We start from the raw sequence: 24,289 nt of genomic DNA, 5'->3' as shown, positions 1-24,289 counted from the left end.
AGATTGAACAAGTCTATTGCTAACCACAGACCCTTGATTGCCTTGGCACACGTTTCTTGTACATGACCGTTTGACATGACTAAAATTATGGAGTGGAAAAAATTACAAATACTCCACTAAACTAGTTATGTGACCTTTTGTAAACAGCTGCCTCTTTTTTTTTTCAAAATAAAGAAAAAATTTCTCCCCCCTTGGCAAGATAAAAGCAAAAACCAAAAAAATCGCCCTGCCTTACCGAAAAAAACCCCAGGAGCCCCTTCTCTTTCACATTCATCTTACCTGCAGCATCCATTCTGACTCCTCGAGCGCCCTGAGAAAGGTATCTTCGCTGTCAGCGGGCGCAGAGCTGGGCACGCAAGCCCGCAGAAGCTTCTTGAATGCTCCTTTCACCTGCCTGGTATCTGCAAACTCCATGGGCACCAGCTCGCAGTTCAGTGACAAGTCCAGCTTGAACCCCTGTGGAGAGGAAAACCAGATTCAACATGAAAACTGTGACCAGACACCCTCGCTCCATCTGACTTTCAAAATGTGCTTCTGCTTTGCAGTATATATTTGAACTGAATCAGGAGGGGCCATCCTAATGTTCGAACCATCATCTGCCGGAGCCATTGTGACCTGCCAAGCAGATTCTTCGACTTCATCAGCCCTGATAACTCATGAATGGAGAGGGCATTAGCAAAACAATTGGCTCTGAAAAGAGCTGTGTGGCCTAACTGCTACTGCACAGTCTCATAGCCATCTGCCTTTCCAAATATGCTAGGATTTCACAATTTTAAAAGAATGAATTTGAAAATGCCTGCTACACACAACCAATGCAAGGCCATGAATGTAATTTTCATTTATATACCATACACACACCTACAAATATTGAGGTTGAACAGACTTTTTCCTCTCCCAAGACTCATTCTTAGACATTTTTTTAAATCTAGAATAAGATTGAAACAATGTTTTCAGTGTTTCAAAGCTGGACTTGTTCTGCTCTCCAGAGCCCAGAGCCCAGGTTTTCTATGCCCAGTTAAACTTAATCGAATTCACTCCCAAGTGAAAAGCTTTTTATAACTACAGAGGAGACCCAAAACATGCTTAATTTCAGACCCTGAGGACTGATGTTGGGAACCCCTTGCTCTAAAGTGCCATTACAATTATAGTACTGGACAGACTTTAACATTAACTATGACAATTACAACTGGCACCGATACTTTCTAGGAGAGGATGTCTGCCTACTTTTACCAAAAAAAAAAATCAAGGTAATTTTTAAAGAGACAAGAAAGAATCACGACTTCTTGGCAAATCAGCCCTGAAATGCCAGCACAACAGCATATCTTTTCTTTCACATTGAACACGTGCCAGCAGAGATGTCAAGCAAAAGCCAGCAACCACAGCACTTTCACAAGTTTATAAACTTATTCCTGCCAAAAACCAATAAAACCTTCGGCTTTTTATAATATCAATTTCACATCGAGCCACATAACCTGAATACTACTCATGTGGATTCGTTAGCTACTGACAATCTGCATTATTACAAACAAAACAGGGAACTGTTTATAATTTCTAAGGTCAGGAGATAATATGAATAACAACAACACAGTAAATAAGAAAATGGCTAGATATTTAAACTGAAACTTCTGTGGTGGTTTTGACCCAGTTACGGGGTCAGCAGTCAGTAGGAACAGACTCTCGAGTCAATTCCTTGGAGAGATCCAAATCAAACTGAAATGAACTGTGGTTGTGTCTGCGCTGCACTCCACCGTCATGGCTGCCTGCCCACGCTGAGGACATCGCCTATTTAAGGACAAGAGCTGTGCCTCTCCCCTTGTCAATATCCGAGATGGTCTCGGATTTCCCTTCCCTCCCCCTCTTGTCTTTTCCCCCCAGTAACCTTGGCCTGGCGACGCAGACCCCCCCCCTCCCTTACCCTCAGATGCGACTTCTCTCCGAAGATGTAGAGGGCGGCCTGCTGTTTCAGGAGCTGGTTCTGCAGGCTCTCGCTGCCGGCGGGGGGGGCCAGGTCTCGGCCAGCCGGCCTGGCGCCGGCGCTGGCTGTGGGGGGCGGGTGATGGAAGCGACTGCTGGAGCGCAGGCTGGCCCAGACACCTGGAGGACGAGCAGGAGACGGGCGGCGGGCTGAGTCCCGGCGCCGCGCGGACGATTTTCCGCTTTGCGTTACGGAACCAGCCATGTCTAGCTCTGTCCCCGTCGCTTGAAGGAGAGAATGCATTCTGCTGCCCAGTTACCTTTGCTGTGTTTTTGCTGTCTAGTGATGAGATCCATCCATCCCTTTTCTAAACCCTTCTTCCACTGTAGGACTGCAGGGGAGCCAGAGCCTATCCCAGCAAGCAATGGGCACAGGGGTAGACACACACACACACGCACACGCACGCACACCAGGCCCAATTTCCCCAGAAGCCAGTTTACCTAGTCACATGTCTTTGGGCTGTGGGAAGAAACTGGAGCACCCAGAGGAAACCCACATAACATGGGGAGAACATACAAACTTCACGCAGACAGCACCCTGGGAACGGATTTGAACCCGGGTCCCCAGTACTGCAGGGCAGCAATGCTGACCACTGAGCCAGCATGCTGCCTGTGATGCCCATGATGCGATCAATTTTCTGAGAACCCATCTACTTAAAACTGCATTCAAAAGTGAAGAGCGAAACACCAGATCACATTTAAGAACGTCACATTTAGCCTACTTAAAGAAACGGACATGTGGGTAAGACTGGGCTATCTTAATCAAGCTAGGGAATAACACTTAAACAACCAGAGCATTTAAGACCATTCATTTGAGATATAAAAATATGATTGTGTTCAACAGCATCACCAGTTGTGGTGCCAACATAAGGTGAATAAAAGTAAGCCAGGTGCTGCTTCCATAACTGAAAAGTCAATTTTCCTAAAGTAAATGTCAAGAAAAAAGTAAAATGTAAGCCTTCTTGGGAAAAATACATGTGATAATGTCACTAATGATATCCATAATCACATCACTGAGATGCCAGCCTTTTCAGAAGTCATCTTCTTGTCTGCATTAACTTTATAATCATGAAATCTAACCTCGCTGCAGCAACGTACTGTAAGTATTAAAACACAGAACAATTGTTAACATGATACCAGCTGGTAAGTCTACACTTAACAGCACTCTAACTTCTAGAACTGTGACTAAGAGATGCCAACTGCTTTATGCTGCACTGTTGCAGCATCTGACCTAAAGAATTCCTGTGATTGTTGTGTTTGTATTTAATTCGCTATGTGGCCGAATAGTTTACCCATATATTTACTGCCCAATCTGCACAGAAGGGACTTCACTTGGCTAAAAAAACATGACTTGACAACCTCAATGGAAATGAAACCCATCTGCTTTACATTATGAGAAGATGGTCTAGTGTCCATCATCTACATTCTTATTTATTTGAGTAAGATGACTTGGAAATGCACCAAAGCCACAGAAACCAAATCATATACACTTCGAGGCTGGGTAGTAAAATTTAAATAAACATATGCCTCTGGTTAGCACTTAACAACCTAAACTGACAAAAACCGGAAGGATGGAGCCAGGAAGAATATACTCTAGCTGACACCCCGGTGGTGAGGATGGTTAACATTGTGGTGACAATGAGGATGAGGTGCTGGAGAACAGTACCTTGAGTCTGGATTCTTCCCTTAGAGGCAGGTTTTTGGTTATAGTTTTGGAATAGTTTATCCCTGTACCCAAGAACTGTCAGGGCAAGAGTTGGAAGGAAAGAAGTCATATAAATATCAAATCATCACTTTGAAATCACAGGCACAGTGGAAACACTTAACCCTTTGACTGCCTGCTCAGCTGGCTTCAGAAACACGTCTGCCATGTGGCATCATCCCTTTCAAAGGGGAAGTATTCCATTTCAAAGTTCGTATCTGCATGGAATACTCACCACAACAGCCTGTATTGTAGCTACTCTGGGATTCTAAGCGAGTGACAGTGAAAGGGTTAAGGAGACCTGACAGAAATGCCGAACAGTGGACAAGGACAGACAGACAATCCCACACTATTACTGAATCTATTCAAAGCAAATTTCAAAGTTGAAAGACAAAGGCACAGTGCAAATGTTATTGATACCATTCTGAATATTAAAGAGAAACTCCTATATAGGAGTGTTTATAAGCATTACAATCTCCTTGTATAGCAAAAAGCAGGAGCTCCAGCTACTGGACCATTTGTTCTATTTAATTAATAGAAATCTAAATAATGATTAACACAAAAATTAATATGTTTGCTATTAAAATACAACAGGAATCTTATTCATTAGAGGCCCTTAATGGAGAGAAATACGAGAGTTGGACATTTTCAAGAATTTCTTTGACGCAATTCTCTTCAGACTGTTACCTGAGGGGTTGCAAAAATGAGCCCTGTACCTTACTCTCAAGTTCTCAAAGTCTATACAATAGGATATTCATAATGACCTCCCAGCTCCCCCAAGGAAAAACTTGAAATACACAACCAGCACCTGATTAATTACACTGCTTTAAAGATGACTGGAGAGAAATTTAACAATTGTTAGCAGTTACCACAGCTTGAAATGAAATCTGCTTTCTTTTTGTTATTCATCTTTAATGGAACTGATGCTAAAATATTCTTTCGTAACAGCTGCCACTAGCTGATGAATGCTTTCGTGAGATGGGAAGAAATTTTTCTGCCAAATATGCAAGACCTTAAGGTCATCTTGGTTTGATGCCATAACACCATGTCTGAAGATTTTTTAGTAAAATAAATAATGATGCACTGAATACATGGTACATAAATTTCTACTTTTACGTCAAATTAAAAGAAAGACTAGAGTTCGTTTACAGGGGAGCTATTATACAGAATTTTGCCTACATCATTAATGTCTCAGCGATAAGGTTTTCCAGAGTTTCTGTTCTTTATTATGGTCTCCTATTATCTTTCAGAGCAATTCAACCCCTTTTGGGTGATAATTTGCAGATTTACTTAAAAATGAACATTAAAATGATCTGAATTAAGACAAACATTTAGTTCAGACATTATGTTGTACTATAAGATCCATAAGTCTCCACTTGCGAAATTTATAAAACGTCATGAGCAGCTTTATTTAGGTTGTTTCATGATTTGCATGACTCCACAAATTAAATCTTGGTTTGTAAAAAATATACATATACTTTGCATTTGCGGTTTCTGGATCAGGTCTGAAATACTATAGTTTAGTCTTAGTTGTTTCTACTTGATTGAATAACAGTTGCAAGTTCCAGCACATGAAGTTACAACTGCTAAATTGGGTAGCACTGCCATCCCAAGATTATTCCATCACCATAGTCAAATTAGACTAATTGATAAAGAATGATGAGGCCAGAAGGCCAAGAGGGCAGCACTGGTGCTGCCACACAGGTGGTACAAAGAGAAGAAGCTAACTCTTACTTAAAACTCATTCTGTGAGTTCTACCTGGGCATCAGGTACCTAGATACCATGCTCATTGATTCTGAGCTAAGAACACCTCTCAAACCTGATAGTCTACAACATACTGAATGATGCTGGCTATTGGCAATAGCTTAACTCTGCCCTTCTGATCACTGTCACACACTCTCGAGCTGCTTTATTTAAAAAAAGGAACTTTCCCTTAAGAGCACAGCAGCTGGGGATATACTGTATATATAGTGCACATATCCACAGTCAGCGCTTTAATAGTTTCATAAATATTAATTTTGTTATGTGGCATTTTTCTCATCTAAATGATCTCTTTAATTATAAAAAGTAAGGTAACAGTCCATGAAACATGGGAAATTGCACAGTTTACAGACGTCCTGTGACAGAAATCCTAGCAATTTAATTTGCACATTACCCATAATGTACGGGTGTTATATGATTGGCTGAGGTGCTCTAACATCACGGATATTTACATTAATTTTCCCCCTGGCAAAATCCTGCCTATCCATCAAATACATGATACTAGATCAAGTTTGGACCTTAAGTGCGAGCAGAGAGTTGCTTTAAGGATGGACATGCTTAACATAGATGAAAATGTGTGTTTTTAATCATTCCTCCACCTTTAAGACTTAACTATTCTTCAGTTCTTCCTCTCTGAAAGACATTTCAGGTTGAGTCAGTGAACTGCTACAGTGATGAGATTTACTGTTTTTTTACTGAATTTATTACCTACAGTAATAACCAAACAAATGGAGCACAAACGTGAAGAAAATCCTTTCATTACAGTTGACCTTTGCTTTCATACCTGTGACCATACCTGTCCGCGACAAAAGATACTGTAAACTGACTAGATGCTGAAAAGCAGCAGCGCTCTTTTGATTTAGAGCCTGCTTCTTTGAGAAAAGAGCTGAGCCACTCACCTCCTCTCGTAAAACTATTGGAGAAGTGAACATCCAAATGTACAGGTGCCACCTTTGGGATTCTTGACGTTCGCCTGTCATTGCCTACAGTGCGTTAAGAGAAAAGGTGCATCGATTGAGAACAACAGCACCTTTCACAAATGCACTCTTAAGAAAAGGACAGGAAACAAAAATATCTAGAGAGGAAGCTACTCCTGATACCTGAGACTACTAATTCAGCCAACAAGGTCTCTCATTTCTTTATTTTTTTCAATCAATAGAGTATCCTAACAGACAATGGGTATACATTTACAAGATTAGGCTGGATTAGGAAAAGGTTGTGTAAAGAGGGATTTTAAAAGTGTTAAGAGAAACAAAGTGTGCATGATTTTATGCCAGCGATACATTACACAAAACTCTTTCAGCAGAGAACACAAAACAGTGATTAAAGTGTTCGATGAAGCTTTTACACAAACATTTTAAGTCACAAGTGTTCAATGTATGACATATCTATGTGATGTGAAACCACTAAGGTATTATCGTTGGAGGGGATCATTTACAAAACACAGCGCAATTTCTTATCGAAACATGCACTTACACTCCCTCTTCCAAAACTAATTTCATGGGATTGATGTCATTTTTGTAGGCTTCTAGAGTGCTGTCTGTTGTTTTACACAAAACCTCTTTGTGTTTTTAGACAAGGCATGGTAATGCCTGTGTGCTGTTTAATGCATTTTATACAATAAAGCCAGAGAAACCGGTTAAGGCCTGCAATTATACAGTAAGTGCCATTGTCCATAAAAATATACAGCAAAAGATGAGCTCTGCACATCTATTTCTCCATATAAAGCAAAGTGTTGATATGAACACTTGAGACTTGAGCCAAAAGCCAAAAGCAGTTCGTAGGAAATTTGAGATAAAATAAGTAATTTAAAAACTAAAAACTAAACGAGAAAAATAACAGAATAAATAATCTACTGAAAGGAAAGAAAAGAACAAGAGCAAATAAAAAAACATAAAAAATAAAGGGATTCAGATCCCTCTCATGTACCTGGGGAGAGGGCTATGAGAGAGCGGTTTGTGAGAGTGTTATTGCCGTTCGCTTTGAAGTAGATGGGGATTGCGCTCAATATAGCTTGAAGATACTTCTCTTGTTCAAGGCTGCTGGAGGATTCGGATGATAAAGCTGGAGCTAAAAAGCATTTATACCAGTAATGTTAATCAGCATCCAGTTTTGCTCACGTAACCACAAGCACTCCTTTCACTGTGAAAGTTCAGATAAAGGGATTAATTGAAAGAGCTGCGGATTGCATTAAAGTTCTCTTCATCATGAGATTGATTATCTTCATCATGAAGCTGAAGTTCTAATGTTTTTTTAAGTCTTTTGGTATATTTATGGCCATGCACATAACGTTCAGTATCAAGGTTTACCAGCCACAGATGTAAAAGTAAAGTAATATAAATGTACCTTCAATGCTGGGTAGTATTTGTGTCCTCTTAGGAAAAGGATCATATGTGACCCAATCTCCCACAGCCAGGTGTTACAAGGTTAGCTTTCAACATTTCCTTTCTAATACTGGGAAATTTGTTCTTGCACATCTCCTGACTTAACAAGGCCACATATGCAACAGCAATAAAGATAAAAAATCTTGGCTTCAGCTCCTTTAAAACTCCTTTACTTGAGCTTTCCAAAAAGATGAATAAATTAGCAGTAGGAATGAATCTCAGAGAGCTTGATTTTGCCAAGAACTGGTCGTGTATTGAAATAAAGTACTAAACAGAACATCAAAACGGGTGACGGAAGTTAACTGTGCAGATTAGCAGTGATGAGACGCCAGCAAAACAATTCATGAAAATAACAACATAAACCACTTGACAACAATTAGTAAAAAGTCTAGTGTTAACTGCAGATGTCTGGTATTGTGCTGTTAAGAACACTGGGCCTCGGACTCATACCTGCAGTGCTGGGGTTCTGGGATTTGAAGAGCCCTACCACCCCCTTGCCATGGAAGCCCCCAGACCTCAAGAGCACAGCCTTGGTCTTGGAGTGTCTCCAGCAGACGACAGGCAGGCGGTTGTGCCGGTAACAGCGAGCAACCTTCTGCAGGCTACTGTCCTGCACAGACTGTGGCACCACCAGCAGCCCAGGATAGCTGTATCAAGCAAAAAGTGATCAACAACGGGCTAAACAGTACTGGAAGAGATGAGATACTACCATTTTCTGCATTAAAAAAAAAATCTAGTAAACCTAAATGTAAAAGGACATTTAGGAAATCTGTAAACTATGCACAATATTTTTAGTCTCAAGTGCTTAGATTCACATCTATTGTTCATACTTTTGCAATTTTTGTTCACCGAATTGAATAAACTGTTCTTTTTAACACTGTTTTAAAGCGAATGGTGGCTTCAGAATGCACACGTAGGCTGCATTTGACTCAAAAGCAACATTTGAGACCTGCGACATAAGGAGTACATCCTGTTGATGGCAGTGACTCGGAACTGTTCAGGCTTCGTGCGTGAAGAGCTGGTGTTGATGGTACCCAAACCCAGGCGCTGGTAGTCACGGAAACAAGCTCGCTCTACAAGCTGCTCCATGGTGGATTTCTCTGAGGCCTTTAGTGTGCTGCTGGTGGGAAGCTCCCCATCATCCGACACTGAAACACAGCAGGACAAGTGTGAGAAGTATCCCAGTGACTGCCACACGGTTCCCAAGTGCCCCACCAGTAAGAAGTCTGGCTTGCTTGGAAAACTTTGGAAAGTATAAGTGAGTGTCTTGGTACTTAAATTTAAAACGTCTCACGACAATCCTTTCTCTTTGTCTGCATTTGGAGGAGCTCTGTTTTAATGGGGTTTTTTTTGCACACCTGAGATATTGTCATCTTCATTCCATGCCATGTGATTGCCTTTCTCATCCACAAGGGTGCCAGTCTTCTTCTTTGCAGAGTACTGCCTCCCAATGGTCATCTTCCCTGCCTTTTTCGCGCCTTTCACCAGAGTCTTCGAAAGCGTGCTTTACAGGGACACAAAAAACAAAACATTCAGGGGGGCTATGGTCTTCTGTTGAAGCAGTCTTCAGCTTTACTCCCCTGCTGAACTCGCTCCACTGAAAGACGGCTGAGGTTCTGCCATCTTGGTTCTGGCTCACCGGAATGAGGTGTTCTTTTCCTTCTGCTTGGGAAGAACGAGCTGGGGTGCCGTCTGCCCTGCTGCAAAAGCGAAAGTGCTGAAGATGGACTGGGGGTAGCGGATTCTCTGGAGGTGCTTCTTGAAGATCTCCACCATTTCGGAGGTCACCTCTTCATCGAACGCAACCTTAATAAGCTTCAGTGAAAAATTCAGAAGTTGAAATACATTCAGCGGATATTTTATGCAGTTTTATACCTGGGAAGATCAGGGCATCATCACTGAAGAAATAAACTGAGCAGTTCAACTTTGCTACTGCATCTTCATACACGGTGGAAAACAATTGGCAATACTGAGCTGCATTAAATATCAAAGAAGCTCCTTTGATTGAATATACAATGCAGAATATCAATGGTGGACTACTTCCTGCGGCCGTTAATTATAAATAAAGTGAAACTACGTTTCATATACTGTAGTTCTTTCCCACAATGATGCCACTAAGGTGGCATACTGTACCTTCTTACATGATGTTCAATCAGTATAGAAATGTCACTCTGTTGAGCAGATCTTTATATTTTTCTAGAACCTAGTCTTAGTTCACTTATTTTACTGCATTACAGTTAAAAAATCTCAAATGAATTCTCTGGGGGAAATCAAAACTTAAATAAAGCATGATAATACACAATAGACACCACATGTTGACAAATCATTTTGGAGAACTTTGGAATGGAAGATAATACAGCCAGTCTTCCAAAATATGTTTTTGATTGTCCACTTCAGTAAAAAGATCGGAATGGATCATAAAAAATTTACAACATTTTGTGTATTGTGAAAGACCCAAACAGAAGAAGTTAATAAAAAAGACAAAAAAAACTCTCACCCAATCAAAATGGGGCAAGAAGCTATGAAAACGAATTTGGAAATGTAATATTTTTATTTTACATTTAAGATTTACCTTCAAATTAATTTAGACCAGAAATATCAGAAGAATTACATTTATTCCATATTCTGAAGTTTTAAAAGTCATAAATCGACGTGATGATATACTGTGGTTCAACAGTGTAGTGTGAAGTCATGCTTTAACACTAAAATGTTTTTTTCTTCAGCTCAGAAAGAATTAAAAACATGGTAAAGTCGAAGTAAAGACCAGGTGTTGAAAATGTATGAATATTACAAAACAACCTAATTGAAAACTAGAAAACACTCGCCTCAGCCCAACACTGGTATTTAGAAGGTAGCTCAATCAATATACTGTACGTGCTGTTGCCCCTGTCAACATAATACAAACACAACCACGCCAGTGCATGTAAGGTACTGTACCTGGAAAGAGGCTGATCTCATCTGCAGCCCCTCCTGCATGCTCTGCTGCAGCTGGTTCTGGATTGTGATCCTCTTTTCCTTTGTCAGAGTGGAGACTGGGAAACTCCGGATCACAGCCTGTTCGCCCACTGGGAACCCAAGCAAAGAACCCACATTAACGCCTTCAAACAAAACGACATACACTAAGAGGCACTGCAGTCTAAAGCAATGCGAAGGTGCGTGTGAGGGAGATCCATTGTCACACATTTCTATTATTCTCCCCTACGGAAATGGGGGAAAAAACAAGAGGAAAAAAACAACAACAAATATGATGAGCTAAGAAATGAACAAAAGATGGAGATCGAATGAGCCCATTAAATATGTCGTTCGTCTACTCAAATATCTACCTCGGGGCTTGTCAAGAATTTCTGAGGCTCACAGTAAGCCAAACATAATTATTAGATTTACGGCAGTACCTCTTACACCTGTGTACACTTTGAATGCACTAGTAAATTCAGCACAAAAAACTACCCTCCTATCAGACATTCTCTATGCATAGGCAGTAGCTGTACATCAGAAGAGTGTATTTACACAGAGAGTTTATGTACTTATGTAGAGAGTGGTAATATGCAAAGAAAGAAGCAAGGAGCAGTTTTCAAGACAGAAAACACCAGTCTAATAAACAGCAATGTTTATTTAAACACAGTTCCCTTCTCACCCGAGTGCAGAATCTCACCTAATGGATCATGCGGCGTGCCTTTAAAGATGATCCTGTAACTGGTGAGGAAAAGGGCGCCCTCTGCTGGAAGGATATGTGGGCCACCCAGTAATCCCCCTGTCGCCTCTTCGCGGCCATCAGGGTCCAGAACCACACGCAAACCCTCTGAAACAAACTCCTCTCCAGGGAGCAACGCTGGACGCAAGATCTTGGGCTACGTTTCAAGAATACAAAAGAGCACTAGTTCAGCAAGACACCACACTCAAAGGAAAAGAGTTGGTGCCACTGAATGCTTTAAAATACCAATAGTTTTTACCACTACACTTCTTATTAAAAAGGACAACACACTTCGGATGTGTAGATTAAAAATAAAGAAAACTTAAATGTCCATGACTTGCGGCTTTCAAAAATTGAATACCTTAACCGGAGAAGATTTTTAAGCAAGTACAGTGTTTTTTAGAACTCGGATAGATAGATCAATATGGTTAAATTCTCTTTTATGACCCAAAAATACCAGTTTCTTACCAACCAGCAACATGTGCAAAATTTGGAAATTGTAAAGGTGACAACAGTAAAGAACCGCAGTCATTGTGCATTCTGAAGACTTGCAATTCTTCAACAGCCAGACGTAGCATGTCATAACCAGATCGGACGTGCAGGAGGAAAAAGGGAATTTTTCATGGGTAAGTCAGGGAATCAACATGAATATTGTCATGGTTAGGAAGAATGATGCTGGAAAAATGGGCTCTTTAAAGCGCAACCAATACATTTATTTACATCCCTGGGTAGATAGTAATTGGAAATAATAGAAGATAAGCAAACCAAGTAATCAACATCAATAAAGACAAAATGAACAAGAAACATCAATGTTTGACCCAAACATGCAGTATTTACATTTTTTAAACCCATTATTTGGCAATACATAATCCAATGTGAAGGTATCAGTTAATTACTGCAACCCAGTCAGCCATTAGAACCCAAAGTTTGGAAATGTCTCATCAACAAAGAAGGAAGGATGTACCATTAAAAGAAACTATGTAAATTAAAGGTTATTATTATTAAAACCAAAGAATCAACAAAATTCGTAAGTCCAACTGTAATTATCCTTGCTGTTTTGAGTCCAAGGTTAGGCTAGAGATGCTTTCAGGTTTTTCAGATGTTTCCAGACATTGTTTCTGACAATCCCTTTTCAGCCTCTTTGATTGTAAAAATCAACAAACGATACCACAGATTTAACGGACATACAGTATTAAGCTATCATATGACCAGTTGTGCAAACCTACTAGCAACTCTGTAACTTTAAATTTCAGCAGTTAGAGGTTCTAACAGTGATAGGGGATAGAAGGTAAATTTTACTTGGGGATTATGGCTCAGGGAGAGTAACAAAGTCCCCTGTGAAGTGTGTGAAAAGAGCTTTCCACAGGTGATTTTTAGAAGGGAAGAACCATTTTCTTAAAGAATGAAAAGGATATAACTCTAGGACTTAACTGTTTCAAATTATTGTCCAGAGTTTTGGGATTCTCCCTCATTCTATCCTGTACATAGCCGGTCCTAATCTTTTCAGACTTTTTTGCTGGGCCCTGACCATTTAGGTGCAAACATGGACGTTCATTTTTTAACGAACCAAAACTCCCTTCTGGAACTGTGCTGCATTTTTTCCAATGACTGACTTGACCGACTTTTTCTTGCAGGGCCATGCAGTTGTTCTAGGACAGAGTGCTGAGGTGGAGATTGAAAAGGTGACGTTACCATTGAGATTTTGCATGGTGAGTCTGTTGAATTGACTGCAAACCTGAATGTTGGAATATACCTCTTCTAAAGATTGTTCTGTTTTCACAAAAGATGCAAGATAGCATGAAGATCCAGAAAGATGGTCTCAACTGTGTGATTACCTATAGTTTGAGAATGATGAATGGTAGTTAACATTTTGTGCAGCCCCCCAACGTTTGTATACAGTGTGTACTGAAACAACTAAATAACAAACTGTGGCCCCCTGTTCGACACTATTAAGGAGTGGCCCAGCATGCAAAGCATGCAATTGAACGGGGTCGTTCAAAACATTCAACTTCTTTAACATCTCGTAAAAAGTTTCCCTGTGCTGGCGAACACTCTGGAATGGTCGGACCTAGTGTTCTATAACTAGATCTGATGCACATCAGGAAACAAGTAATTTCTCGTGGGTAAGTCAGAGGTTTAACATGAATAATTCTGCGGCTGTATGTAGTGACGTTAAGACCACTGTAAAATGTAACCAGCAAATTTATTTACACTCCAGGGTGGATAGTAATGAAGGGCAATTTTAGAACATAAGCGAACAAAATAATTAACAGTAATAATGTAGAAATAAATTAGAAACATCTGCTTTTAAACCAAACATGCAGGACAATTGTTTAACATAAAGTCAGTCTTCAATGGCAAGTATCTCAACACAAAAGTTATCCGATTTAACCTTTTCAACAAAAGTTCCCTTTGAACTGTCTCTTCAATGAAGAAAGAAAGACAACATCACCCAACAACCAAAGAGTGAGCAAAATCCAGTCGACTTGCTCTCATTGTTCTTGAGTTTTAACTTTGAAGTTAAGTATCTTTTCAAATGATCCCCGCTTTTTTTCTTGAACTCTTTTTTAGCTCTTTTTGAATCAGCACATAATACCACCTGATGGACATACTGTAAATATGCACAGTTGTCAAATCTTTAAGCACCTCACTGGCTGTAAGTTGACAAAATTTACAGCTATAATCACAGATAAAAGGTAAACTCTGCTCAGAGACAGGTATCTTCCAGTTGAATCATAAATCCAGAAGACAGTTCCTATGAATACAGTTTAACTTCCCAGGTGATTCTTTAAGAGGGGGAAGTTATTTTTGTAATGATGATGGAACAAAAACTTCACAACATCTAAGGTTTTCAAATGAGCTTCATATACATATACTCACCCACGTACAATTAAATACTGCAGACAGCACATTTATGGCGCTGTGAAATTAGTGACAGCTGTCACAATGCAATGCCAAGCATTCAATTTATTTTATTGACTTGCGTTGACTGTGATACTCATTTCCTTTTCTTTGTATCTCTTCTTAGATTCATGGTTTTATCATGAGCATAGCATTCCTGGGAAGTGATGCGTGCAACAATACACTAAACAACAGACATATTATTTGTCTTAAAAAAACAGCACGTGGACCACTGCCATGTTTCACAATTTAATGTCAAAGAGCATGTTCAATATCTGCTGAGAAGTATGCTAAAATGTCACTGACATGCATCTTATGCCTTCTATTCATACTTCGTGGGAACTCAATGTCAGTACGGGTGGTGGGAAGAGGGTACAACAGAAATGGGCCAAGCTCACTCTCAGAGGCCTTTCAAAACTCATGAAATATTTCCTGCACATGATTAATGGAAGCTGAAATAACATTTTATCAGTCGCAGATTTTCAGTTCAAAGTAGAGGTATGATAGTTTAGCATGTCAAAAGCCATTTGCAGAAAGCTTGGACCAGCCCTTCTTTATCTAAACATAAATTCCCTTCTCCAGAAAAAAAAAAACGGTGATGAATGCCATCTCTGTAGAGTTCACGGGCTAAATTCCAAGATGATAAATTACTTTCAAGTCCCCTAACACCTAAAAAGACTGCCAGCTGGTTCTCCTCTAAAGCTTTAAAGACGAGTCTCAGTAGGAACACTACTGTAGGTTCATAGTAGGTTCAGAAAGGTGGTGAAAAATCATCAGATGCATCATCAGTGTGGCATAGCATTCCTAGACACTGCAGTGAAAGAACTACAGTTGTCTGTAGTGACAGTATTGCTTTGTTTGACCCTTCCTTATCTTAACTGTATTCAAGCCAAATCAGTAGCAGGATTCTCATGACAGGGCAGATCCAACTTTGAAAACCATAAATATTCAACATGATGGCTCACAAGGGTCATTCTTACAATTGTTTACAAGATTCATAACATTCAATATGCTATTGGCAAAAGATAGGGGTAATATGGTCCGCGCTATTAATGTCAGACAGATGGCAAGCGACACGCAGACTGATATGCTCTGCCACAGACAGAACTCAATTACTCTGGATCCATGCTATAGTTACAGCTCATGCAGTGCCTTGTCGAAAGATGGGATGATAAAACAAAAGACCACAAACTCAATGTGTTCATTGTTCAATATGGAGTACAATAATAATAATAAAAAGAAAGCTGTTTTTTTTCACAAGATAAAGGAACACAATCTAACAGCTTTTTCAATAGCTGTTGTTCTTCTGATTATTGGGGGCATTCCTCTTTCACACATTAAAGATGCTAGGAAGTTTACCGAATGCAAAAGTTAAAAGTAGCACCAGAAAACATCCATAGAGAGACCTACTGTATGTACATGATGTATGGACAGTTTAACTGCTATACATTTTCCACACATACCCTAGCTTTGGCTTCTACTTGCCTTCTGTATTGGAGGTAGTCGTCTGCTTTCCCGGTGAACAGCTTCTAAAGTCTCCATCTGCATGGCCACAATGCCTGTATCCAAAAAGGAGCAAGAACATGATCACTGTTTGCCCCTCCTGGGTCATTCACATTTATTGCACAGCACTAGATATCGCACCCAACCCCTGGCACACTTTGTTAAAGCCACCTGATCTAAATTGACCATATTGCTTTTAAAAGCAGAATCGATACCTGTCATTTCAATATAACAATACAGTAATGTTATGCATTCTGTTTTTTTTGCTAAAGACTTGAAGATAGGAGTTTGTAGGCACAATAGCTAGGACCATACTGATTTTTAGGATATTAACTGTACAGTAGTTATTGCACACATTTCTAGGTTTTGAAGTCCTTTGATGGTTACAATACTTAACTGGATAATTTGTGACCGCTCAGCGTACAGAAGCTTGTGAAATGGCACAAAGTCAGGGAGTTCCACTTGTACTCACCCGGTATCATGCTGTGCAAGTTCTTGATGTGGTCCTGAGTGACTCCGCTTTCTGTGCAGACCTTGTCTATAAAGCGGGTGATGAACCTCACTACTGAGTTCGCTATGTCGCTGTTCTCCGAGTCTTCAAACCCACTCTCAGTGTCATAGCTTTCGGCCACACTGCCAGCAATGCTGTGAAACACAACAGACAGACTGATCAGTGCTTCTGGGGTCAGCATAATGTGAGCAGCCAAATAAACAGGTCTTTATCTACTTTATTAAATAGGAAATTGAATAAAGTGGGTGGAGTGGTGGCACTGTGGCTGGAAGGTTGCCGGTTCAAATCCCATGGCCGGCAGAGCCTATTTAATAAAGGAATCCTACTCCCCTGAGCAAGGCCCTTAACCCCAACTGCTCCAGGGGCACCGTATAAATGTCTGACCCTGCACTCTGACCCCAAGCTTCTCTCTCCCCGTCTGTGTGCCTGTGTCTCATGGAGAGCAAGCTGAGGTATGTGAAAAGATTTTCTAATTCCAATGCAAGAAATTGTACAGTATAAAGTGATCTATCTTAAATGCACTGTGCAATGTTATCTTACAGTGGATAAACATCTTCTGAAGCTGCAATCTAAGCTTCACTTTTTAAGGCATGCTTTGACTACCAATTTGGCTAATTAGTAATAATTAAATTGACTATTGATAGCCTGAACAAATGTTTTACAATCCACCTTTGGATTTTTACTAGTTAAGGTTTTTAAGAATGATACATTTCTTACTTACAGTACATTATTTCTGTCATTCGTAAGTATCCTTCAGTACATTTTTTAGAAAATAAAATAAAAAGTTATATCTGTTCATCGTACAAAAACTAAAAACAAGCTTATGGTGTGAATTCTGTTCCAACAAAAATTAAAACATGCAAGTTAAGATATTTCATTATTTAGAATAATGTAATTTGGTGAATTCTCTCAGTCTAGATGGACAGAATTTGCATTCTGATTGTTTTGTAAATAAAAATCTACTGCTCACAGCACCTTCAAAATGCATGGTGTATATAAACTAAAAGTGAATGGACCAAACTGAGCACAGAACACAGATAGTTATAAACCAAATTCAGAGTCAGAATTCTTCTAAGTCAAAATATCTACCTCAAAGATCAAGTAGAACTGTTACTGATGACCATATTACTTCAAATAATATAGTCACTATAATTCATACCTGCAAAGTGAATAACATAACTGAAAGAATCTTTTGCTACACTCATCATCATCAACAATTTTTTACTATTGCTGACCACTGTGCTTCTAAATACACATTTTGGCAAAGGTGTAAATTATTCTTTAAATAATACACTTTAAACGATTTGTTAATTAGATTTTAACTGGCATTGGAAAAAACTGACCTGCATAGTCACTTTGCGTTAAATGTTGAAATGCACAGATCTGGAAGGCAGATCCTCAGAGTGTTATTTCAGTTTGATGTACTTCAAAACAATGTTTTACAGAGGATGTTGTAAGTTAGACTTCATAAATTGATGATATTTTCAGCGTATTTAAAATGCACTGTCATGATCTGATACAGTAGACTGTGACCGTCCTACAAGAAGAACATGTTTTGATACAGCAAATTTGGTTTCCTGTTTATTTCCCAGACTGATCATGATACGTTTTGTATTTCGTCTAAAAAATAGAAAGGTCACAAGCAAGTTTATTTTTAGACAGGACATTTATAAGCTCCTATGTGTGCTCCATAGTTACCATGATCCTAATTTTCTATCATTATGTAGCAGAAGCTAATTTGTTGACCACAAGGACAGTCCAAAGGAGTTATATGGCCTAATGTGCTTTATTCAGGTGATTATTCATGTCTCAAAGATATGCGAAGACACGCATATTAATTACACCTGAAATCTGAGTAACTCCTTGCAGTCATATTTCTTAATATATTATATTTAGTAATAATTTGGAGAGAGAACCTTCCCTAGTTTATGCATGCCAAATCTCTAACAGGAAAAAAGACTGCGCTGGTAAACTCCATCTTGGCAAACAGATTCTGTTTTCTGGGAAAAGCAACACAAAGGGATTTTTCCTAATGCAGCACATTGTGGGTATAGTCTAAGGAGTCAGTTCCACTTCTTGTCTTTCATTTTCCATTTTTTTCCTACTACCTGGACGTTTCTGAAACCGAACATGCTATTGTAATCAGAAAGAAAAAGACCCGAGGTTCTCCAGTTCCCACAACCACGGAAACGGAAGCAAGGAAGGAACACGTAGCAACTCTGGCAAAAGAATACTTGGAACAGTTTGGGGTTTTTACTGGAGCATGTGGAAAAAGACACGTTTATCTCACAATCCTAAAGAAATATTCATTCTACAACTCATGAATGAGGTGCTGTGCCAATCAGACACATGACTTTTTTCATGCATTTTCACTAAGTGCAAAGTAAACAAAAATAAGTGAAATGTTTGAAACATTTTTGGGCTGTAGGGGTTTTGAAAAATACAAACTACCTGCTAGATTCAATAACAGGTGCAGGACTTCCAGTTTTATTTTAAGAGTCTGAAATTTGGCACAGGCACAACCCATTTTGTTCGGCAGCTAGAATAAAGAATAGCACAGCCTGAAACCAGCTTTCGACTTGCAAATCTCCTCGCAAATATTCTATTTGGATTTTCTGGATCATAAAAAAGATTTGTTTTTTTTTAAGTTACCGTGGGCCCAAGAAGGGAATATTTTGGTGTTCGTGTTGGACCCAGGTGTGTACCACACGTGGCCATATTAAGGGCACAGCTTGGTGGCCTCGAATTCTTAAAACAATAATCAACCGGGAAGGAAAACCGACACCGGCGAGCAGCTTTCAGAGTGTGGTGCCTTAATTTTCTCCAGCGGATTTCGACTGTCCAGAAAGCGCCTGCTGCGCACAGGAGCTTCAGGTGCCCCTCGCTCCTTCCTTGCCTGTTGGTCACGATGCTGTTGCTCCCACTCTCCCAGTCCCCAGCGGCCGAGCTCTTCAGCAGCTTGTTCTTGCTGGCATCCAGGGGCACCAGCAGGTAGACCATGAGGCTGGCGTAGTGGATGGCCTGGCTGAAAACGGTGCTCTCCTCGTTCTGGACCAGTTCCTGCTGCTTCTCCTTGCTGAGGGCCGGCCAGGCGCGCATCTGCTCTGCCGCCAGGTCCATGGCAGTCCGCTCCAGGTCCTGAGCTGCAGGGCCTCTCTCCTTTGGGTCATGGGGGACAAGTGTTAGTACATTTAAATCCCATGGAGCTAGCCACTGCCATTGAAGGCACTTGTGTGTGAGAACGGTGATGATCACAATACCAAAGGGATTGCCTGCTTTTAATTGATCCCTTACTACAGGGATTAACAAGGCATATGAGCCTTGCATTTAAAAATGTGGCTGAACACCAGCCACACCAATATTACTGTACTGTCCATCCTCGTTTTAAACCACAAACTTGTCTGATCTTGGTCTCATTAATAAAGAAGAAGTTGCTACTATAAAATACTTATTCAATCCTGTCAGATCTGTTGACAAAGACCCATATTTTTATTCAGATATTCTCTGTCATAACTACATCTCACATAAAGTGGTTTCTAAGGTCATAGTTATCTTAAACACCTAGAAACTTTCTAGTTGTGTCTGACTTGTGTCATATTTTGTCTGACAAAATATGCTGAACGTTTTGTCAACATGTTAAAAAAATGCATTTGAGTTAGATATTTCTTTGAAATGTTTTGTTATGTCACTCTAGATTAAAAAATATCTAACATAATTAACCAGATATAAAAGTTCTACATTAATCAGAATTTGATTCTTAGGATTGTTAATGAGAAAAGGAAATACTTGTAATGTATGCGTGCAGTTTTTACCTTCAATTTCATACTAATGCCTGGTTTGCCCTCTAATGTAGTGAGGTACAGGGCTCGGATCTGGTTCTGTACTTCACTGTAAAATGTAGCTTCCCAGAATTGTTGGTTCATCCAAATGGGATGATCTTGTACACAAGTGTAGGCGAACTGGTTTACACCTGGAGCCAGTTTCTGTGAAAGGAACAAATCATTTAAAATACATAAGTGGATGGCATTTACTTTACTGCATTACGGTGAGTAAAACAGCAGAAATTTCAGGCACTTGATTTTATTGTGTCTCAGGACAAACTGTTTATACTCAATGGACTGCAATGACTTTGTTCCATTTCCCAAAAAACAAAGTAAACTATTAAGATTCTGCAGCAAAAATAGGAAAAAAGTCTAAACAAGAAAGCTGCCAAAGATTTTTTTTTATTCTGGCAATAAAAAAATACACAGACTTCGGACATTTATCATGCCAATAAATCAAAACATTGTTGTTGCCTTTTTACATTCCCAGTGCCCACTGAAACAGAATTGCTGGATGGATTCTCTTTTTGTTTGACTCTTTTAGTTTAAAAACAAAACACTAGAACCATAGACTTAAGAATTTAAAAAACACTCTTCTACAGTCAGTTCTTGGCACTTGAGCCAAACAGGAATGTGCAGTTCTGACCTTATGCTTGTATGAAGAAGGCATTTTGACAGTGTAACTTGGAAATTGAAACCTACTGCTGACATTCATGGCAATTTTACACCACTCACTAATTGCAGCTATGACTGAGGTGACATGATTTGTTGTGCGAAAGGACTGTGGTTTTTTCTTCCTTCGAGAACCAAACACATCAGTGTGAGAGTAAAATCACATCAGAGTGATGGGATAAGACAGAAATGAAATGGCTAGTGCTGGAAGGACATCTTTCTTGCACTGTCATAAACAAAAAAAAAGGCTGCAAGGTAGCCCATTGCCAAGAGTTTAGGGTGAAGCAAAAGAAATTGAAGTCGCCACTTTGTGTCTTTGTCCAACCATATGAAATATGAACCTTCCTTAGTGACGAAGTATCCTACTGCTTCTTACTCAGGGAGCCCTGTCTGCTCATGTTCAATTTCCATATCCCCATTTGTAATTCTCCAGCTTGAATGTAGTGTCCATTTATTCTGAAACAAAATAACTTCTTTTTTAAATGGGTGCCTTTTTAACTGAACAGCACCAATTGTTTTGTTCTGCATGGTCCCAGCTGAGTACTTTACCCTGTCAGGCTTATTTCATAACAAACATGGTGCCTTGTTTGAGGGCAGAAAGTTTTGGAAGTACACAAAATATGCTGATAAGAGAAAAGGCTAAAAACCACTAAACAACAGCCCAAACTGTTAATTTATAACAGTACTGAGAAAAGTTTTTGAAGTTTTTTGCAACCCAAAAACCAGCTAATTAGCTTAATTTTTCATCAGTATTGAAATGAGCAGTTGTGGCACATGTCGACTCGGGTGCTAGACAAATCTATAGCCAAATACCCATTAGAGGGCAGTAGTAGACTGTTGTTATATACAAAACAGCCTGGAACTGCAAATCACATTAGTATGGATTTCAAATACAAATGTATATCTTGTATCTTACATGTATTTTAGGATTATATGCTTGCCTTAATTATGATTTATTTAATTACAAAATGTGAGGAAAACAAGCTAAACTCCAATTTCAATCTGGTTACAACAGACCCTGCAGAGCAATAAATATTGTATAGTATCAAGAGAAATGCAGAGGCTGACTTAGAAAAACACTGGCATTATCCACACTGGTGGATAAAGAAATAATATAACTTCATATGATATCTTGAACTGGCTGAACCATACCTATCTGCTGACTTGTTGAGCATTGAATGGATTAATACTGCACTGTCTAGACTAGACTAATTAAAACTAAGATATTTTTAATTAGTTAAGACGCTCTTTTTAGATTTAGTCATCCAATTAATAACTCTAAAAATGCAATTAAACCATCTGTAAGGCTGTGGAAAAAAACTAAGTTTTTCAAAAAGCTTTGGTCACATTCTACTGCTGACAACAGACCAGTTATGATTATATAAAGAGGCATTACAATGCAACAAAAGCTATTTTCTAGATTACCCATAGGTAGTACTTTAATGTCCCTCAGTACAGAATGGAATCTGTATACCATGAAGTATAACATCATTCCCTGTCCAATTTTCATGCATAGTGGAAGACCTGGTAACTTATGAGGTGGAAATGATTAGGGTAATATAGAGACTGGTACTCATGACTTTCAGGGAACAACTCTAAAATAATAAAACAGGTCTGGTCATCCAGGTCTTAAGTACAAATGTTAAGTGCATGTCAGAGGGCAATTCCCACCAGAGGAAAAGCCAAACTCCTACTTATTTTGCCAAATGCTGGAGAGGAATGTGGTCTTACAGTGGAAAATACACAAGACTGGACAGAGCATGCCAAGATCTAGCAAGGGTCAGGAGGTCAACAGGCACTGCTCCAGGTTTTTTTCCCAGAATGCAAGCCGCAACACGGGGAAATAAGACTTTTCCGAGCAAAATGACCGGTGCAAAAAAATCACCGACCAAAACACCAGCCTTTAAAAAGGCAAAACATAGCCGCAATCACAGACAGTGTGTTAAGCAAATCATAAAATCAAGTTTGTGTGAAGAGGGGAAGGCCTGGTCAGACAAACAAGTTTGTGAGAGTTAATGGGCATCCTGCATGCTTGAGGTCCATTCGATTCTAAAAATGCAGGGCACTTATACAGAAATGATCAGTGACTCAGCGAAGAACACCCACTATGATGTGCACAAAAGGTACAGCTAGTGCCCTAAGTGAAACAATGGTTCTAACAGTGTTAGTAGCTTTACAACATTTTTAATTTGTATTTTAATGACTCAAAATATACTTGATAAAACTGTACCTGGAGACTAAAGGACTCATACATTTTTGATGTACAGAAAGTCTATGGTAAGTAATTCTGGAACATTAAAGCCTGTTAATGCTAAATTAAATGAGAATTAGTTCTCTTTATTAGCAACAGTTTTTGTCATAGACAGAGAAAGAAGTATATCAAAAACGTGTAGGTCTATACCTCACAAAAATGGAGAATATGAACATGAAAATATGAGAGGCAAAATTAAACTGTTTTAGCTAAAAAAGCTCTACAATCTCTTGTTTTTTTTTTCAAAACCGAACTCTAGCATTGAGATAAGATAGACGGAATACCAGTTATAACAGCAAGTCTTTTAGTGCATTAAGTAAACAGAGAAAAAAACAGCTCAGCTCTGAATGTCTTTAAGGAATTAAAGGTCACATAGCAAGCCGTTTTTCATCCAGTCTGAAATGTAAAACAGCTTGACAACAAAAATCTTCCAATTCAAATTCCCAAGTTACAAAACCTGTGGCAGCAAGAATGCAATCTACAAAAAACAGTTGTACTTCCTTGATTCCAGAGCCATGCTGAAGTCCAGGCTACAGCCTCCACTGCATTTTTATTCTTCCGAAACCATTGCTCCAGAGAAAGGAATTTTCCTTATAGTGACAATTGATATTCTAGAGATTAAACACACCATGCTATTGTAGAAGAGAAAAAAGTAAAATGACAAATCTGGGTCTTTTTATCATTTTCTTTCTGTGTTAAATAAGATTCAGTTCAGATAAGAATAAGACACTAATGGAATGACAAAAAATTAAAATCAGGCGAATATCGAACTTCGAGCTACTTTTACTGCAGTGCATTTCAAAACCCTCAAGATCCCTCCACTGCAATCGTACAGAAAATTCTGTTGCTGGTTCTTGCATAGTTCTTGAAACTCAGCAACATGGACTATGGAATGCTTTGAAAGTCCTTCATGACGTTGGAAATTGTGAGAATTGAAGTGTCAATATCCAGAGAAAAAAATGGCAACTTTTAAATGCCTTCCATGTTTCGAAAAGACCCCAAACAGTCTGATCTGCACCACGTAAACGGAGGCTGGGTTCCAACACGTGCATGATAATGTCAACTAGATGTCGGTTTTGCAACATATTTTTCATTGTGCCGTTTGCAGTATTTTTGA

General features: G+C 39.3%; 1 protein-coding gene across 4 annotated transcripts in view; it reads right to left on the bottom strand.

Annotated features, from left to right (window-relative positions):
• sbf2 (SET binding factor 2) overlaps positions 1 to 24,289 on the bottom strand; it is a 143,117-nt gene that overhangs the window by 11,003 nt on the left and 107,825 nt on the right. For 2 of the 4 annotated variants that reach the window (XM_015338326.2, XM_015338327.2), the window contains exons 18-32: positions 20,241 to 20,411; positions 19,325 to 19,587; positions 16,390 to 16,562; positions 15,900 to 15,973; positions 11,475 to 11,670; positions 10,760 to 10,887; positions 9,462 to 9,637; positions 9,181 to 9,326; positions 8,772 to 8,970; positions 8,273 to 8,469; positions 7,368 to 7,508; positions 6,338 to 6,421; positions 3,641 to 3,715; positions 1,916 to 2,094; positions 280 to 456 (exon numbers count right to left, since the gene is read on the bottom strand). In XM_015338326.2, coding sequence (XP_015193812.2) covers positions 280 to 456; positions 1,916 to 2,094; positions 3,641 to 3,715; positions 6,338 to 6,421; positions 7,368 to 7,508; positions 8,273 to 8,469; positions 8,772 to 8,970; positions 9,181 to 9,326; positions 9,462 to 9,637; positions 10,760 to 10,887; positions 11,475 to 11,670; positions 15,900 to 15,973; positions 16,390 to 16,562; positions 19,325 to 19,587; positions 20,241 to 20,411 — 2,379 coding nt within the window. The remainder of the gene's footprint in view (positions 1 to 279; positions 457 to 1,915; positions 2,095 to 3,640; positions 3,716 to 6,337; positions 6,422 to 7,367; positions 7,509 to 8,272; positions 8,470 to 8,771; positions 8,971 to 9,180; positions 9,327 to 9,461; positions 9,638 to 10,759; positions 10,888 to 11,474; positions 11,671 to 15,899; positions 15,974 to 16,389; positions 16,563 to 19,324; positions 19,588 to 20,240; positions 20,412 to 24,289) is intronic. The other 2 variants (XM_015338329.2, XM_006642611.3) reach the window with 2 other exon arrangements.

The sequence above is a fragment of the Lepisosteus oculatus genome, chromosome 21, assembly GCF_040954835.1.
Source record: "Lepisosteus oculatus isolate fLepOcu1 chromosome 21, fLepOcu1.hap2, whole genome shotgun sequence".
Classification (NCBI taxonomy): domain Eukaryota; kingdom Metazoa; phylum Chordata; class Actinopteri; order Semionotiformes; family Lepisosteidae; genus Lepisosteus; species Lepisosteus oculatus.
This window is presented reverse-complemented; position numbering and strand designations above follow the sequence as displayed.